At 41.2% G+C, this 18127-nt stretch overlaps 1 protein-coding gene across 1 annotated transcript in view; it reads left to right on the top strand.

The window, feature by feature from the left end:
- The first annotated feature begins 5432 nt into the window (after window positions 1-5432).
- The window catches only part of GNB1L (G protein subunit beta 1 like), a 30814-nt gene continuing 18119 nt past the window's right edge, over window positions 5433-18127 (top strand). Inside the window, 1 exon segment of the mRNA XM_074159713.1 lies at window positions 5433-5606. Within this exon segment, the coding sequence (XP_074015814.1) occupies window positions 5433-5606 (174 nt within the window).

The following is an 18127-nucleotide window of genomic DNA, read 5'->3' as shown; positions in this document are numbered from 1 at the left end:
TTCCCACTCCCTCCCAACCACTGAAGCTAGTGGAAGACCTTCAGTGTTTTTTATTTATAATAAAAATGGAGCTGTGGGGTTGGGAATGGTCATTATTCCTACTTTGAAATGTGTTATTCAATAAGTTGTGTTTTGTTCTCGGTAAAGGAGAAGCGTGTAAGGAAGCAAAGAATGTTTAGTTTACAGGACATTTAGTTTGAACTGGACGTTTCCAGCTCAGTTTTTGTTCGGCTGAAAATCTAACTAGAAAGAAAAAAGTTTGTCAGAAACATGAATGGAAGTGGCTGCATTCTATTTTTTGACCAAAAAGAAATACCTTAATGTAATGCCAAACGTGAAGAAGTTTTCAGTGTCATCCATCCCAACTTCTGCAAGGGTCACAGCTGAGGTGAAGGCAGTCTAGGAGCTCCACGTCCACCCGTTGTTTCCCTGTACGGATGAGTCTGGCACACTGACAGCTCAGCAGCCTGGCAGGTTTGGAGCTGTGCTGGAGCTCTTACCTTTAAGCAGCACCAGTTACAGCAAGAAGGAGGGAAGTTGGCGTGCCACTTCCCCTTGGTCGGCTGACAGAGGTGTCCCTGTTCAGGACAGCATGCACTGCATCCTGGTTAAGGACAGTGCAGCATCTCGTTTACCATAGCTTTAGTCCTCTTTGCTGGATCTTTTTATCACCATTTGTCCAGGACCGTTATGTAGCCCCAAAATAGAATTAGTAATATTTTTTAAAATCGCAGTCTTTTTTCCACCCTCTATGACAGATAGCCTATTGAGAATATCTACTGGGAATATCCTTTATTTCCTATGGTTTGGATGATATTTCTCAATAAAGGTTATATTTTGGAACTCATTTTCCAATTAAAATTATTTTTTTTATATAATCCTGCAAGGTTTTCCAACAGTAGTGAAACTAAAGAACACAGCCTTGGTCCTTCAGTGGGGAGGCACGTGCAGACATGGCCACTGTGGACTGAACTACCTACTGCTTCGCATCTTCAATATTTTTAGTCTCTATATAAGCCTTTATTTTTCCCAAGTGACTGGTTTTAAAGTGACAGGGTAACTCTAACCCAGTCAAGGCAGGAATTCAGGGGCAGGAATTCACTTTTCTCTTTTCCCATATACTAGCCTCCACTGTAAGCTTGCAGCAAAAAAGTGGATCTGAGGGATGCAGAGCTTAATTGCGACACTGGGCCTGAGAATCTGTGCACCCTAAATCTCATGTCTCACCATGGGATGTCTAAGGTCCTGACAGGTCATTTTTTAGCTCCTTTTGTATTCTGTGATTACTCTGAAAATAACATTTTAAAGGCACTTGCTTATTTTATTGTTCCGCTGCTAAATAATTGACATCAGCACTTAGCATTTAATTATAGTGATTTAAAACCATAAATATTGTATAGTGCCTGACAATCTAATTGGGCATTTTTATAATAACCCCCTATTTTTTAAAATAAGGGGAAAAATCTCTGAAATTCATGCCTTCATGTTTGTGCCCATTAAATGTGGTTATCATTATCTAGTGACGACGTATGTTCTTCCTAACAAGGATTCTCTTCTTTTTCATGCTGATGCTATCTCCGTGCTAGATTATTCCTGTCCCCAGCAGCACCGCGGGGCAGGAGGGGGAAGTAAATGTGTCCCATCTGGCCGCTTTAGGCCAGCCTTGGGTGTGGGGAAGTGGGAAAGGGGAGACGACGGGGTGGAGAGACGGTGGGGTCTTCGTGCCTGATCCTTCCCTCCCTGTCCTATAACAGGGCCTGGCTTTTTGTGCTCTCAAGCTAGTGAGGAGTAACGTGGGAGTACATTGCATTTGGGATAGGGTGAAAGGATTTGTTCTCCTGTGTGAGAGGAAGGGAGCCAGGGAGGAACTGTGACTGAGTCACCCGTTCTTCCTGGAGCGCCTCCTGGGGTGGTGCCGCTACATGCAGCCCCATACAAGACTGAGCCTGAAGGCTTGAACTAGCTGATTGCAAATATTTTACAGAAGTCTTATTTTGTGGTAATTGCTTTAAATATGATTCAGTGTTTTCTCTTTTGTCTGATCTTGTTGATGAGCCTTCGTGCCTGATCCTTCCCCCACTGTCGTGGGAGCAGGGCAGGCATTCCCATACCATCCGCACCATTCCTGCTGTGTTTCGCCTCTTGGTTTCAGTGGCTGGGAGTAGGTGCATTTTCAAGTGCTGTTACCATTTAATACAGCGGACCAAGAGTGTGTCCTTGCAGAAAAATGGCTGGTCCTGGACTTGTTCTTGTGAAGCCTTTGAAGCTACTGAGCTGATTCAGAGAGTTGGGGCACAGCACTTTGCAGAACTGGGGTCCACGTACTGTTTGCCAGTTCACATTCCTACTGATTCCTGAAATTAGAGCTCCTGTGGAAACCTGGAACTTTGCTTCTGAGGCAAGTGTTGTGTATGAACCCAGTCCAAAGCACCCAGTGTTCAACAGATATAGGAAGAATGGTTAGGATTTAGGTTCCAGTGGGTCACCAATAGTATTTACTAGAGACTAATAATAACAGTGAACAGACTCATTCCATTCCCAGATCTCTAGGGTTTTAAAAATCCAGCAGAACCAGCAAAATACCTAAAGCCCAGCCACTGAAATACAGCCAAATTTTGTAAAGATTACAATGGTGGCTTCAATTAAATATAAATTGTGCACTTTAAATGTACAATTTATTTAAAAGGAGTTATTTTGCCAAACCATAAATGTACCAATAACTAAACCAAGAAGTAACAGATTAAGAAGTCCAAGTTTATAAGGTTTAGAAAAAACCTTTCAGATATTTTTAATGCTTTTGTTTAACCATGTGATTTGTATTTAATCCTAGTTAGACCTAATTCATACATACGTGTCCCTATAGCAGGCTGTACTCTTCTTGTAAGCAACTGACTGCTCTGTGCTATGGCATTTGTTCAGCCCAGGTTGGGGGAGAGAGGTGTAGGGTACAACTCACTTGCAGAGTATTTTGCATATAGTAGGAAGAAAAGTCTGTCTGTCTCACATTATACCTTCAAGAAATACATGGGTGCTCATAATTCATATTATCCCATAAAATTTAGAAGAGCATTCAGAGGCTGCAAATGAAGGTAATTTATGTATAAAACCTCATCCATGAAGAATTTACTGCCATAGTAGGTATAATATACTTTGGCACAGACTTCCTCCCTGAAACTAGTACTTGCAGACTTGAAAAAGGAGCATACCAAAGACCTTGCAGGTTAAACTGTGATCTGGTTTTATACAAAACACATTATTATTGAGACTTTTGTGTTTGAGAGCTAAAGCCAGTTGCTGTTAATGTTCCATGCCTGTTGCAGATGTGTGTGAACATCTTCACTATGTGAGCAGTCTCTTCAAAATCAGTGTTAGTTCAGTGGTGCTACCTCTGTGTAATTCTTGATGTCTGTAAGTATTTTGGACCTTAGTGGGAACTGAGGAAACTGCAGAAGTACATTTATATAAAACATTCATGTGTAGTATCTGAATATTCTGCTTTGCAGAGGTAGTTTGCTAGCACTGTCATGAAATCCAGGTCTCATTTCCTACTGCAAGGACTGCACTGGAAACACAGGGCCTCATCTTCCTCTTGGCCCTTGGGCAAAACGGCCAGATAAAGGCCATGGGTCCCTCCATCTCGTTGCCATTCTGATACAGGCATTTCTGGGTGACCCCAGGGAGGTGTGCCTCCTGTGTCCTGGTAGGCTCTTGCTGGCAGACGTGGGTGTGTGGTGGCAGAAGGGAGGCCAAGGTAGGACTGGGGTTACGGTGCAGCGAAGCAGTGCGCAGCCTTGGGAAGATTGCAGCGCTCTCTCCTCAGTGCTTGGGTGCCTCACGCAGCTGGAACAAACATACATTTCCTTTTCTTCCTCCTTCTGGGGTCTGATTTCTTCTTTCTTTTGAGATTACATTGTGCACATATGCTTTTATAATTGTTGCCTCTTTTTGACCCAGACACTTTTACTTCCATGAAAGTTAATGACATGAAAAGAAAATCAAGGGAAAAAGGCAACCTGTTGCAACTCCAATATTTCCATGTAATACAAAATAACCTTAAAATAGGGAAGGATCTGTTTTTACTGTAAAATATGCCACTGAAATGCTCATAGCTGGGAATGGGGAGAAACAGCTGCTGGCATGATCTATTAGAGGGATTTTGGCCCAAGTCAGGAGGAGAAGCTACAGGGCTTATTGCTATAAAAATGGACCAAAGCTCTCAAGCATTGATGTTGAGCAGATAGGACCTTTAAAATTCTTCCCCGAAAGACACACAGCAGTGTAGGGAAGCAGTCTGTTAGGCTCAGGTGGACAGAGAACATTATCAGTTCCTTTGGGATTTTAACTAGTAATTCCAGGAAGTCTAGGTGTTTCAGGAAGTCCTATTAAAATATTATGCTATTTCTTCCGGATGTAGATCCTTGGACAGTACAGTTCCACTTGGCCTTTTCCCTGCTGGCTTGCCCTGTATCAGAGTCCTGCGCTACTGAGAGCAAAGATCACTTCCTTTGCCAGGGGCATTAGCTGGAATTGTATCTCTTGCAGAAAGAAGTAACTTCTCTCTTGAAAGTGACGTGATTTTTCGAGGTCAGTGAAGATTCATCTTGTCAAGGATGTCATTTTGCTACTAAGGAAAACCTCGTTGGGCTCATACCTGAAGTACAATGCTCAGTTCTTTGCTTTTCCAGACGGATTTAGCGGAGTTAGAGATGGTGCAGAAACTGGCAACTGAAATGATCAGAAGAAATGGAACAACTGTCGTATGAGGAGAGATTGCACAGGCTGGTACTCGTTGGTTTAGAGAAAGACGAGTATTTATCACTGAGATTTACAAAATCATGAAAGTGGGGAAAAAGCTGAGTGTGAAACTGTTGCCCTCCAAATCCTGCAATGCAAGAACTAGAGGGCACGCAGTGAAGCTAGTAGGAGATCAGGTTTAAAACAAATGAAAGAAAACGTTCCTTCATTTTCTGAAATTTCAGATGGTGAATTTTTTGCCAGAGAAGGTAGTGAAGGTGATGGTATCAGCAGGTTCAAAAGGGATTAAACAATTTCATAGACAGCAGGACTGCAAACAGAGAGTGAAGTTACGTGCCCTGTAACATCACTCGTGCAGCAATTGTGCAAGGAGAAGTTGGGGGCACGCACTGTGAAAGCGGTCAGGCTTCTGTCTTTTCCCTAAATACCATCTCTGTTAGCAGGCCATTGCTGGAAATGGGATATAGGCTACATGGACCAGTCAGCTGATCCTGCAGCACCAGAACCATGCAGTGTTTTCCTTTGGAAAGTTGTTGTTGTTAGTTCACTGAATTCTCATAGGATGATCAAGAAAAAATTGGTAGCAAGTGTGTCAATACTGCATTGTTGATACTTGAAATATTAATGTACTTTATAGTCTGATCCATTGATAGTCATAGGCCTGCCTGTTACTGTGCATGTTACTAACATGGCATGTCTTTGGAAAATGTACAACTTGGAAAATGAATTTTAGGTTTGTGTGTTTATTTTTCTTGGCAGTGAGTTTTAGTTATCTCTGAAGTGAAAAGCTCCCCAGGTGCAGGGAAGCCGTGTGGTGCCATGCGAACTCTGGCAGAAGGTATGCGGGGCAGGTATGCAGGAAGCTGGATCGGAGCAGTTGCTTCATGCTCCAGTACTGTGTGCTACTGAGATGCCTTTGTGCTAGTTCCAAGTAGGCCAAGCTGAGAGAATGAGACAGAAGAGGGACTTTGGGCCGACCACATCCACAGGTCAGGGGCCCAGCACTTGGGGTGTGCTCCCTGTTCCAGGCACTGGGCTTCAGTGCCTGGGAGCAGAGCTGCAGTGACAGCCCTCCCTTCCTCCTCCCCACGCACCCCGTTCACAGCCTGCCCGACTCCACGTCGCTCAGTCAAGCCCCAAATCGTTAGGCTACTGCTTCCTACATAGTAGCTAGCTCTTTTATTATTCGTATATTTTTTAAGTTTATTTAGGTATTGTTTGTTATTGACATGTGTAACATTTAGAGGAGACCTACAAAGAGGGAAAAAAGTCACTAAATCACTTTAATATGGGACACAGAAAAGTTCTTTGAAATGGTTTCTTGTAAAAAAAATGTTTCTTTTGTATGCTTTAATCTTTGAAACATTAAGCATATCAACAAAAACATTCTCTGTTCTAATTAGAGGACATGTTCGCATGCAGACTTCTGAGTATTTGTGTAGCTCCTCTGCTCTGGGCACAAGTTTTCAGTAAAGACTCTTAGAGAAGCCACAATCGGTGCAGCAAAGGCTGGTTCAGTGTGTCTGAGGAAACTGGTCATGCTCTGGTGTTGGTGAGAAATCCAGGGAAAACAGATCCTCACTAGTGGTCCCGGATGTGCTACTGGGAAACATGTTTGGCTTTTAATCAAAAGAAATGGAATGTTTGGTTCTTAAGAGTATCTTTTTTCCTCTTGTTTCAGTTAAATAAATGTTAACACAAATGAAGAGCTTAAAACTGCCTGACTAAAGCCTCAGCTCATTGAGCTTTGGTTCATGAGAGTTTCAATGTCATCGTCCTTTTTGTTTTCCAGTTTTCTGGGGAAGTACTTCAGCTGTAGGGCAAAAATAAACAAAAGAAACCTTTTAAATGTTCTTCACACTTAAATACATTTAGGCATATTTTTAGTTACTATTTCCTTCTCGCAAATTTATCTTGATCTGAAAAAAAGTTTCAGATGTATTGTTTTCTTAACAAAGATTTGACCCTCGTCTTTATAGACAGTTTCACTATTTTTCCTCTCAGCATTTAGTTCAAAGGAGCACTCCTGGGCACGCAGGCAAACCCCAGTCCTGTTGTGTAAAACAGAGATGTGTGGCTTGTATCACGGGAGTTTAGAGAACAATGCAAAGGTCAATTGTGTTGCTTGCTCTCCTGCCACATGATGGGGGGGTGTATGAATGCATCCCTGGAATTCCACTCTGGGATCTGCATCTTTGAAGCTGATGCTAAAATTACTGTGGAGGCTCTTCCAAAGGCGGATACTGATAGAAGATTCAATGAAATCGAAGGTCGCCAGTCTGGTAGGCGTTGAAAGATACCTGGCTATGATACTATTTCTGATTTAATAATGCGAATGGGAGGCTAGCCCTTTGTAATAATTAGGACTAATTACTGAAGAGGTGTTGACAGATGGGCTAAGAGGAAACAAACTGCCTTTATCCAGTGGCTTAGAGTCAGATTACTAGTCTTGTGTTATCTGTTTCTCAGAAAGTAGAAGCTTCAATCATTCACTAAGTCTTCAAAGGGGAAAGGGATCCTAACAATATACAGGATTTGGGATGAAGCTATGAAATACGTCTTTGACTCAAAATGGCTAAATTAATCTCCTTTCCGTAAATTATCATACTTCTAAAGTTTGAGTTACAGATGGAGAATCTGATTGTAGTACTGAAAAATAGGTGAAATCAATATTGATGACTGTCCTCTCATTATTTGTTGTCACTATTCCTGCTCATGGATTAGTCTAAACTAAGTTCCTTGCTCTTAATTATATTAACATGAATTCTTTGATTCCCTCTTATGCCATGCTTGCTGTCCCTCTGAAATGGAGACAAGGGGCAATATTTAGTACTCTCAGTGTTTGTTTTACACAGATGTCATATCTGCTCCAAAAGCAGAAATTATGTGTGCCCAGCTTAAATTACAGTTTTTACCTTTTTAGGAGACAAGATCATGTATATTCTAGGAAGAAAACAAATTGCAAAATAATTGCATTTACTGAGAAAATACTTGTTGATGTAGGATTTCCTTAAAAAGTATTTCTTCTCTCCTTTTGGATGCAGTGTCCATCCAGGACATCTGCAGGAAGTACGTAGACGGGATTGCCCAATGTGAATGGAGCAGCAAAGGCATTCGGGGGTTAATGCTTTGTCACTGCCGTGAGCGCTCAGTGGGACTTACTTGGGGCAAATGATTTAAAAGTCTACAACCCTGCAGCTTCTCAAATGACTGCTTTTAAGCACATTTCTTCCCACCCTCCACCATATATAGGTCCTGTTTTTCTGAGAAGCATGAGATAAATATGGTTGCATTGAAAAGCATTTATAAGGAGAGGTAGCTTTCAATTATTTATTTACTTTTAACAAAAGAGGCCTTTTAATTAGTGTTTAAATATTTATAACAGTTTTATTGTGCTGTAAAATCGGTTATACTTTGATCTAGATTTTCAGGTTTGAGATAATAGGGTTGGTAAAAGTTTTCCTAATGAATTTGGTCAGAACATGACATAATCTGATTATCTGATGAAAGATTGACACTTCAGTTCCTGCCAGCACAAAAGCGCGGTACAATAGGGGGCTGTTCAGCACAGGCAAAGCCTGGGAGTTCAAGTTCAGGTACTGCAGAATTGTTCAAAGTTTCAAATTCAGGCGGTGAAACGGTTTTGCATTTTTCACTACATTTTTGGCCAGGAGTAGTTTATCATGGATGAGAGGAGTGAAGCTTGAAGTTACATGTGTGAAGTATGTAACTCAGTCTGTAACTTTGGTTTTATTTCTCTCCATTTGCTAAATAGTAGTTAGTGTTGCTCCTTAGAGTACCTGATCAGAGCAGGTGTGCACGGGAAACAGTCAGTGCTAGAAACTGGGAATTAAGCGTCATCGCTATTCAACCACTGGTAAATGTGGGAACAGCTTTTTATTAATATCCCTCACATTTTAACAATTTAACTATTTAACATGATTACTCTTATCTCAGAGCCTTGGAGACGAGCATATCTAACTAATGCATCCTACGTGCTTCTGCAAAATGGATATAAACTTACGGGATCAAACTAGCGTGAAGGAACAATTGTAGGTTTGTATCTAAAGTGTAAGCTTGGCCTATACTGTTAAAATAAACATTATTTTTTTTATCTGATATTCAGGTAATATTTGCCTTGTAAATGTCATTCCTGTTTGCACTGGAATTACAGTGATCCTTATTAGATTTCCTGGACTAATATGCTCTCCAATAACATGGCTTATCCAAATACTTATGCTGTATTGGTTGGGAATCCTAATAGACAAACAACTCATACTATTAGGAATTAAGCCTGAATTTGGGGGGGGATATTTCTTAGCATAAAAATACTTTGTAATCTGTAATTCTGACTCGTATATTTAAAAATGATATACATAACACTAAGTCTTCCCTTGTTTTTAAATACTGAAGGGGTTCTTGGAGAAAGTAAAATGTATGTACCAAAAGGTTCGGTCTTTTCTGAAATGCAGCTGCTTCTGGTCTGGAGAGCTCACCTGAATAGGGATTTAAAGCTTTAGCCTAATGAACTGATGCAGATTAAAGTACTGCCCACAGTGCGTTGTTCCTTAAAACACTGTGTGGTGTGTGGATCCCACTGGCTGTGGGAAGGGAGTCAGAGTGGAGTCCTAACCCCAGCTCCAGTGGCTCTGTCACCCTGGGAGGTCACTTACTGTCCCTGCCTTGGTTTCTCCACCTACAAAGAATGACCCAAGATAGTGCTGCTCTCGGCGATGTGCTGTAGTTCGCACAGAAGCAGAGACCTTCTAAAGAGAAAATGCTTTATGACATACTGCTGTAATGAATGAATCCTGCAAACCCTTCCTCGTTTGAGCCATCTTACCAGTATCATCTACCAGTTCTCTTTAAAATCAGTGTTGGTTCAGTGGTGCTACCTTTGTGTAATTATTATGTCTGTAAGTATTTTTGTACCAGTTTGGAAACGTGTAGCTCAGATCCAAAATTTGGAATTCGAAACATGAGCTGGACACAAATAGGACTTACCGTTGTTTATTTAATATTCCTTCTGTGTTTACGTCAATTTATCCCATTTGCTGTTTGCAACTTCAAAGTATATTTTTAACCGTTATGAAACAAATGTTGAGAGTATAAACGTGGGGGGTAGGACACAGGTACAATGCTCTGACATAAATGTATCCCGCTGTGGCAATGCTGGGAAGGTGCTCAGCCTCTTCAGTTCAGCGCAGAATCTTTTTTTCCTCTTTTAACGAGTATGTATTTTGTGAACGTATTTTGTACTTGTCTTTTTTACTTGATGAAATGTAAACTGTGTGATTAAAGTAAAAGGAAATATTGTGGAAAGCGCTGCCAGAGCTTAACTTGCCGTGCGTTTTAATTTAATTGCCTACCTCTGCAAGGCGTCTCGCCCTCGGTGAGGCATATGCAATAGGGGGTTATTTCATAAGCAAAAGAAAGCAGAGAGCCAGGAACGTGAGCAGGAGCTTTAAAAGTACATGAAAAGGAGATTGCTTCGTTGTGTCTTCAGGAGAGTCACTGCTCAGTACCTCCTCCCACCGAAGGTGCGAGAGCTGTGAATTTCAGGGGTGTTCGTAGTCAGAGAAACTTGAGGGCTTCTGGCTGTAAACCACAGTCGTTTCTGCTTCAAGTACGGCCAAAGCAAAATAAAATACAACACATCTAATTCTGTGTGGCATAAAATAATTGTATATTTTTCTCTTATCGGAGCTTAATCCAAATATAATACTTACAGAGTAAGAAAAGAATTTATATACTTTTGTTTTAGCTGAATCTAAGGTAACTTAATGCAAAATCAAAATGCAGCGTCTTGTAAAACTTACTGAGCTACTGAAATGAATCTCATTTTAAGGTAAGTATGAAAATGGGGCTTGGTCTCTTTCTCCCTTATTGTTGACTGTATCAGGCCAGATCCTGAGCAGAGCTCAATGTCAATGGAAACAACTCCGTTTCTAGCAGCTCTGGATGTGGTCCTGCACATCAGGATTCAATTGATAAGTTATTGTGTCATGTGTTTTAGAAGTATAAGTTAATTTCCTATAGGTTATATTTTTATTATGTAATATCATGTTACATATACATTTCCTTAATACCAAAAACTCTTAAGTTCTATTTCACACTTTGAAGAAAAAAGTATAGAAGACAAAATGTCATCCAATTTGTACCGTGTTTCATGTTCCTATGCCCTGTGGGAGGAAAAGAAAAGTAATAGAACAGACAAATAAATAAACGTGGTGTTGAAACTGGCCTGACAGTTCCTGCTCTTGCGCAAGGGAACTGCAATCAATTTATTGTCTTCATTGGTCAAATGCCAGAATAACAGTATAATATTATACGAGAGTAGATTAATTAAAGTGTAATTAGAATGGAATAAATTAAATAATCATAAAAGTTTGTCATGGGAAAAATATGTGTTTAGAATTAATTAGTTTTCAAATAAAGTGATATTTTAATTGCTCAGAGTTACAGAATCCTTAATTGCAGACATATAATTCTGGCCCAAATAACTGCAGTTGCTGTAACAACTTGATATATTTCTGCTCTGTCAATTCTTTTTAATAGTTTGTTACTAAACAAGATTATTGCAGGAAATGTCTGCTAAAATGTCTGGAAGATGTTTAATTAAGCCCATGCTATCTGAGGGCATTATTAGCTCTTGGAACCAGAAGATTTGTGGCTGATGCTGCATGAAGCAGCACCCCTAATTAAGGAGGCCAAGCCCGTGGCTGACAGCTCGCTGTGCGTGGCTGAACCAGGGGCTACTCCACACGAGCTTTTGATGGGCCTTGGCTTATCAATTTTCTGCTAGATTACAGTGATTTATCAAGTGTACAAACTGAAATTCCTGTTAGGTCTGATGGTATGGTACAGAGAAACAGTTGTGTAAATACTTCTTTTCATTTACATTGTGCATTTTCATATTCTTCAAGTTTCCAAAGTGATTAGGTGTTTGTTGTATTTTTTCTTTTTTTTTTTGCATTGATTTTGTGGAGCGTGTTGCGGCGCTGAACCGCTGTGGGCTTTTATGGCTGTTCTTTCTCCAAGGAGGGCTGGCTGTAGATATATCATTGCACTTACCAAGCAATAAATGGTTTCAGAAAGTGAAACAGATGGGTGTCTTTTCCCTCATCTGCAAAATGGACCTGCTTATGAAACACCAGGATTTCATCGTTTCAGCTGTATTTTAGGCTCCCTTATTAAAAGCTAGTGCAATACATGTGAGGCAGGGGCTATCTTGTTTTCAGACCCCATATTTTTGGCATAAACATATCCATGATATTTGGCTGTCTCCAAAATGTTTACTTCAGTAAGATTTGCAGTGCCCAAAATGTTTAACTGTGTTAGCAAAGGTCAGCCAGCTGATAGCTGAAGGCGAATATGTCAGAATGAAAGACTGAAAAAAAATTATCAGTCTGACACAGTGGGAGTATTAGAATGATTAATGTTTATGTTAATTTATGGCTTTTACATATTGATTAATAGCTTTTTGTTTCAGTGACCAAAATGTGTAAGTGGCAATGAGATCCATATGCTAACTCAGTGTCTTTCAAATAATTACAATCATTCTTAGTTTTGTTCCCATGCTGAATCTATGTTTTCCTACAGAAAATAGTTATTGTACAGTGACTTTTTGTAAAAATTGCAGATGGAAGTATTTGCGAGTGACTCTCAAGACGCAAGCCTGGGTTCCACTATTCCTGGAGGTTACATACTGACATTTATATATATTTTTCTTGCAAATTTCATTACTTAAAATCGTAATACATTGTGGTTTAGCCTCATTCAGTTAGGGGATGTTCAGAGACAAAAAAGGTGCTAACGCTGTGAGGAGCCATTATCTGAGTGGAAATCATTAAGAATGTGTTGCGTTGCATGGTGGTTATTAGTCATTTTCTTTTCTGCTCCCATCAGATTTCGTGGCCTCTCACCAGTTGCTGATAAGCAATTTTGTTTGCTCACTGTCCGTTGACTAGTACAATTAAAATGTGGAAACTTCCATCATTCGCTGCCTAAATGTCAGGAGAGAAGGTAATTTTGGGGAGCTCCTGAGAGAGGATAAGCTCCTAACGTCCCTTCAACTCCATGGGAAATGGGGGTTCTCGGCACTTCTCAAAATGCGACTGGGGAAGTGGTTTCCCGAGCAGTCGTGGCTGGGCATTGGAAATGGTGAGGTGACTATTTCCAATAAAAGCTCTGGTGGCATTTGGTGTCCCCAACCCATAAAGGGAAGTGATCTTGTCAGGTGTGGTGTCGGCACATCACTGCGGCAACAGGTTTATGGTATCAGGGAATAAAGGATTGTGCAGCTCCGCCATAGAAATCACTGCCTTCTCTTTGCCATCAGGGTGTCTCTAACTATCAGGTTTTGGAAGCAAGAGGATTCTCTCTAGAAACCCATCTACAGTGTCTAGATACTGTCCTTCCCGCTGCACGCACAAGCACACTCATGAATGCTCCCGGTCCACCCTTGTGATTTTTTCCTTTTTTTTTTTTTTTAATTTCTTTTTTTTAGGTTTTGAAGTCACATATGAAATACAAATAAACACCACTGTGCTTAATCTCTACTTTGGTAGTCATAGGTAGGTAGTAATATGAAAAATAACCAATTTAAGAGAAAGCATTTGGTTATCCTTACTCCTGAAAATTAAGAGTGCTTTATTAGTACATTTTACTGGTTAAATCAAAAATTCCTACTAATTCTAATTTCTGCTAGAAATCAGTTTCTTGCTTTAAAGATTTCTACTTATTTCTAATTTCCACTTGAAATAAATTATTTTTAAATTAGCTTTAAAGAACTCCTAGAAGTATAATACAGTTTATACCTCAGTTTAGCACGGGAGATAGCAAAGGGAGCCTTAAAGGGAAAGCTGTGGTATTACTTGCCTGATGAGTGACTGTTCCTATACTCCGGGGCTCTGGCCTTTGCAACTCTTCACATGCCCCCCTGCGTCCCTCCGTCTGTGCCGCCGGGGCTGTACCAGCTTCTGCTCGTTTCTGCCTTTGCACCCAACAGCCGTATCGAGTGTGAGTGGGGTAAGGAAGCGAAAAGCAGGCTGCCTGCCTTTTTGTTTTGGCTTTTAACCCAAGCGCTTGTTTCATTCTTCCCTAAGTGTTTGTATGTGTTAGCTTGTTACAGGACACAAAAAGGTATTTCTTTGTACAGTTACTTTTCATCTCAGGTGCAAAGAGATTTCTTCAGATGACTGTCTCGCAACATCCCTTTCTATTGCTGACTTCCCCGATTCACTGGGTTCCCTCTGTTTTTGATCTGTATGTGCAAAATGTAAAGCTGGGCTTAAACATTTGTCACGACACGTCTGAAGAATTATTCCTCTACCAAACCATATACCTGCTTTCAGACGTTTTGTAGTCAATAACCTATAAAAATTCACTTTTGCAGTCAGATGAGGTGAACTTTAACTCATTCAACTTGTGCAGATTCGTCTGGCATCTCTTTTAATTGCGTGTGGAAATGCTACTCATCAAATGGGTTCTTGTAGCCCTAACCTCTCCTTCTCTGCTTCCTAGAAGTGCCACAGAACCAGGCAGCGTTTTGCGTCCCCCAGGGATGTCTGAGATGTTTCCGAGTCCCGCTGTGTTCCGGTGTAATTCAGGGAGGGGAATGGGGTGCTGTTGGGACCCTCCTGATCCACCCTTGCTGCTCCAGTAACTCACGCCCCGGCGCAAGGAAGGGCCGGGGGTTCCCACAGCGGCTGTTACACGGGTGTTTCTTGGGCAGGAGACAGTCTGTGGTTTCGCCACTTTGAAACCCCATTGTCTGCAGGGGGATAGAGGCCGGATACGTGGGATATTGTGTTTGGAAAGCTCATGCTGCAAGGGCTGCCTGCTGTATTCTAACACTGGAGATTGTAAATGTAATGGAATAAACAAAATCATTTGCGTTGCACTATTAATTGGAGGGAGTCTTATTTCCACCGACTTCCTCTGCAGTTTCAGCTGGTGACCCCCTTGGAAAACACTGGAGCTTCGCTGCACGGCCCGGCAGGGTCACGGCGCCAGCGCAGGTGGGCACAGAAGCGCAGGCTCAGAAAGGGCTTTTTATATGAATGAAAACGAAACAGCCCGGAACGGGGGAAGAACAATTTATTCACATCTTTCTCAATTCATTCTTTGCTGTGATTTTTTCCTTTGGGAGGGTGGCACCTGGTAGACTAGGAATTTTCAAAAAATAACAGGGATTTCATATATCTGTTTGTGAGCACACCTGGATGTGTTGAGTAGGCTGCAGTAGTAATTATGTCTGCACACCTGCTGGTTTCAGTCCCAAATCAGTTTGCCAGACGTGCCGAGAGAGATTTATTTCTCCTATACCTGAAAAAGCTCTTTTACCACTGAGTTTTTACTACTCTAAATAAGACTAAAGAGAAAAACAAAGAGGATTTTTTCTTGTCTTTGCTTGAGCCATTGGTATCTCAAACTGAACCGTGGAGTTTGTAGGGGGAGGAGGGTGTTTGGATGATATTTTAATAGCAATTTGTTTTTGCTTCAATGTGTGATAGAAATACAAGTGACAGGAGTGGGAACAGGAGAGTTGCTGAATTCTGCTGGAATTTTTCCTGTGGGAATCTGCTAATGTTTTTAATTCTCTGAGAGATTTTTCTAAGGTAATCCTTTTGACATTTACATATTTTAAATGACTCTCATTAAATAAAAGCTTAACTTTTTATATCAAATGCTGACATGATGATATTGGAATACCAGTGCATAGACATTCAAATGGTTTGAAGATTATTCTAATTGCAACCTAAACAAAGTAAGTTTTGTGAGGAATATTAATAGTGATTTGTTCTTTAAAATAATGTAACTTTGAAAGAAATTCAGTTGTTCTGGCATTTAGTAGAAGCATTTTTTTAGACAAAACCCTTTTCAGTACCTAGTGTGTGGTGCACATAGCTGTTTGCTAATTGAAACACTAATTTGAACAGCTGGGTCCTCCACTCCTCACTCACGTAGCAAATATAATCTCTGGAGGAGCCCAAGGGTTTGCCGTGCACCTCGTGGAAAATGCTTTTAGTTGGTTGTATGGGAGGGGAGGGGAGCTCAGTGCCTGGAGGAGGGGGCTGTTACAGCACAGAGGAGGCTGGACAAAATAAAAAGTGGAACATCTTTTAAAAACTAAGAGCATCGTGATGATGATGATGATGATGATGCATCTCTTACTGGTGATACCCTCTTGCAAACAAATATTGCCATAAGCAAAATAATTCATATCTTGTAACGTCCTTTCAGAGGAGGCAGGAGTCATAGCATGAGGATATCTCAGCAACAAGCACATGGTCTAGCCCTAAGATGCTTTTAAATGAACTTTCTTCTGTATGTTCCACTTCGCTTGTTCAAGCCCTTCAGCCAGATTTTGCTCTCAGACCAGCCTAAATACTAAGCAAATTCATTTAATTAAATTTGCTGCAGATATCCCCAGTTAACAAGAACAGATTGGTCTCCCTGAGGCTAGATGGAGTTAACAAGAAAATAAATGTTGTGCTAATTAGAGAACTCATTTTCAGGCACCTGGGGTGAAACTTTAAAAAGTCCTAGAGATTTAGGATTGAAAATTCATTTGGAAACGAGTCTTAGGCTTCTAAATCACTTAGGTACTTCTGAAAAATTTACCCAGGGGCTTTAACCATCGCGCAGTCATCGTATTTAGCACGTTTGTAGCTGTCTGCTAAGTGTGGGATGACCATTATCTGCTGGTATCAGTGTACCACTAAGTACTTCATTATCCCGGTAAGTGAAGTAGAGCCGGATGCTTTCCTGGAGTAGCGAAGGCACTGATACACCAAATTTCCGTCTGTTTGCGACCTCACGGGACTTTCTGTTGATTTAGGTACCTAAGAACTTTTCATTATATCTTGGTCTTCAGTGACTTGTCCAAGCTCATGGATGAAGAAGACAGCGTGGATGCAGTTTTGTAGTTCAGCACTTGCTGGAAGAAAAATGTCACTGTCATTTGTCTGCTGAGTCATGGTGGGAAGGAGTACGGAGTCATCTCATAAGCCCAATAAAAGATGACATAGGTTTAATACTAAGCCCAATTTTCAGATTCACATACCTGATTAGCAAAAAAGCAAGCAAAGAAGCAGGAAAGCAAGCAAAGCTCCAAGGAGCAGCAGTCACTTCATTTGCTTAGAGCTTGAATGTGTGTTTTCAGTTGTTGGGGTTTTTTTCCTATAGCCAGTCTGAGGATTTTTCTGAAATATTGTCCTTGTAAAGACATGCATGAGTAGCGTCTGTTTCATGCCAGGTAAAACCCTTCCCACAGCCACGCACACACTCACTGTCTGTCAGCAAAAACTTCTGTGTCAGTAATTACAAAAATGCTATTAAACCCCTGCCTTGTAATGCCAGATACCCTCTGGGCTCCTTCCCTTCTGCTTTGTCTCCTTGCGCAGTGCAGTAACCCAGGATCCTGCCGTGACGCGGGACCCCGCTCCCCTGACGAGCCACCCTGGCTACTCCTTTATTTATTGGTTCTTCAGAGTGCCCTTTTGAGGGCAACAACATACAGCTGTAGTGTCCCAAAGAGGTGGTCTTTGGTGACAAACCCTTAGTCTATAGGTTTATAGCAGGTGAAGCATGACACAGACAGACACCTCGGAGCTGGATCTCACCATGGGGGTGAACCTGTACATCATGTAATCATCTGAAAATTCACTCCAGCCTGTCATGAGCCCAGATCATCAGACAACATCATAAAACAGATGAGTCAGGGCGCTAAAACATGGAGGTTATCCTCTGAGCTCATTATTTTCATACTAATTACACAGTGCTATTGAGGGAGAACTGCACATTATGCTGAGGGATCCTGTTTCGTCACTAGTCCTAAAAGATAATTGTGTTTAATTAGGACCTATAGATACCATGGTGATTAGTGATCTATAAATACCCAAGGCAGACCTGCAGATGAGGTGCAGTAGCAAGTGCGTCCATTAAACACAGCTCAAAAGCTGATACCGGGGTGACGTGACAATTAAAAGTTGAGCTGTTTTAATTTATCATGTAATGTGTAGCTCTACGCTGCCTGATTCTCTGCAATTCCTCTGCTGTGAACCCGCAGGAGGAAGACACCTGCTGATCTTCCCTTACTGAACTGAGAACACTTTTTGGTTAATTCAGTGTAATATATACCCGAATGGGAAAGTGATGAGAGTTGACACGTGCAGTGGCAAAAGCTGTCCTTTTCTGTATGAGGCCAGGTCTGAAAGGGAGAAGCAGAGGTAGAAGCATGGCTACAAGTGTCACAGATAGAGCAGTAAAAACGTCTCATGGTGAAAATATTTCTTGTAATGTCCCTGGGAGTTCACAATAAATTCCCCTCCGTGTTTCCTGTGTCGGACAGGGCAACACGTGTCCC

The sequence above is a fragment of the Numenius arquata genome, chromosome 16, assembly GCF_964106895.1.
Source record: "Numenius arquata chromosome 16, bNumArq3.hap1.1, whole genome shotgun sequence".
NCBI classification, from domain to species: domain Eukaryota; kingdom Metazoa; phylum Chordata; class Aves; order Charadriiformes; family Scolopacidae; genus Numenius; species Numenius arquata.
This window is presented reverse-complemented; position numbering and strand designations above follow the sequence as displayed.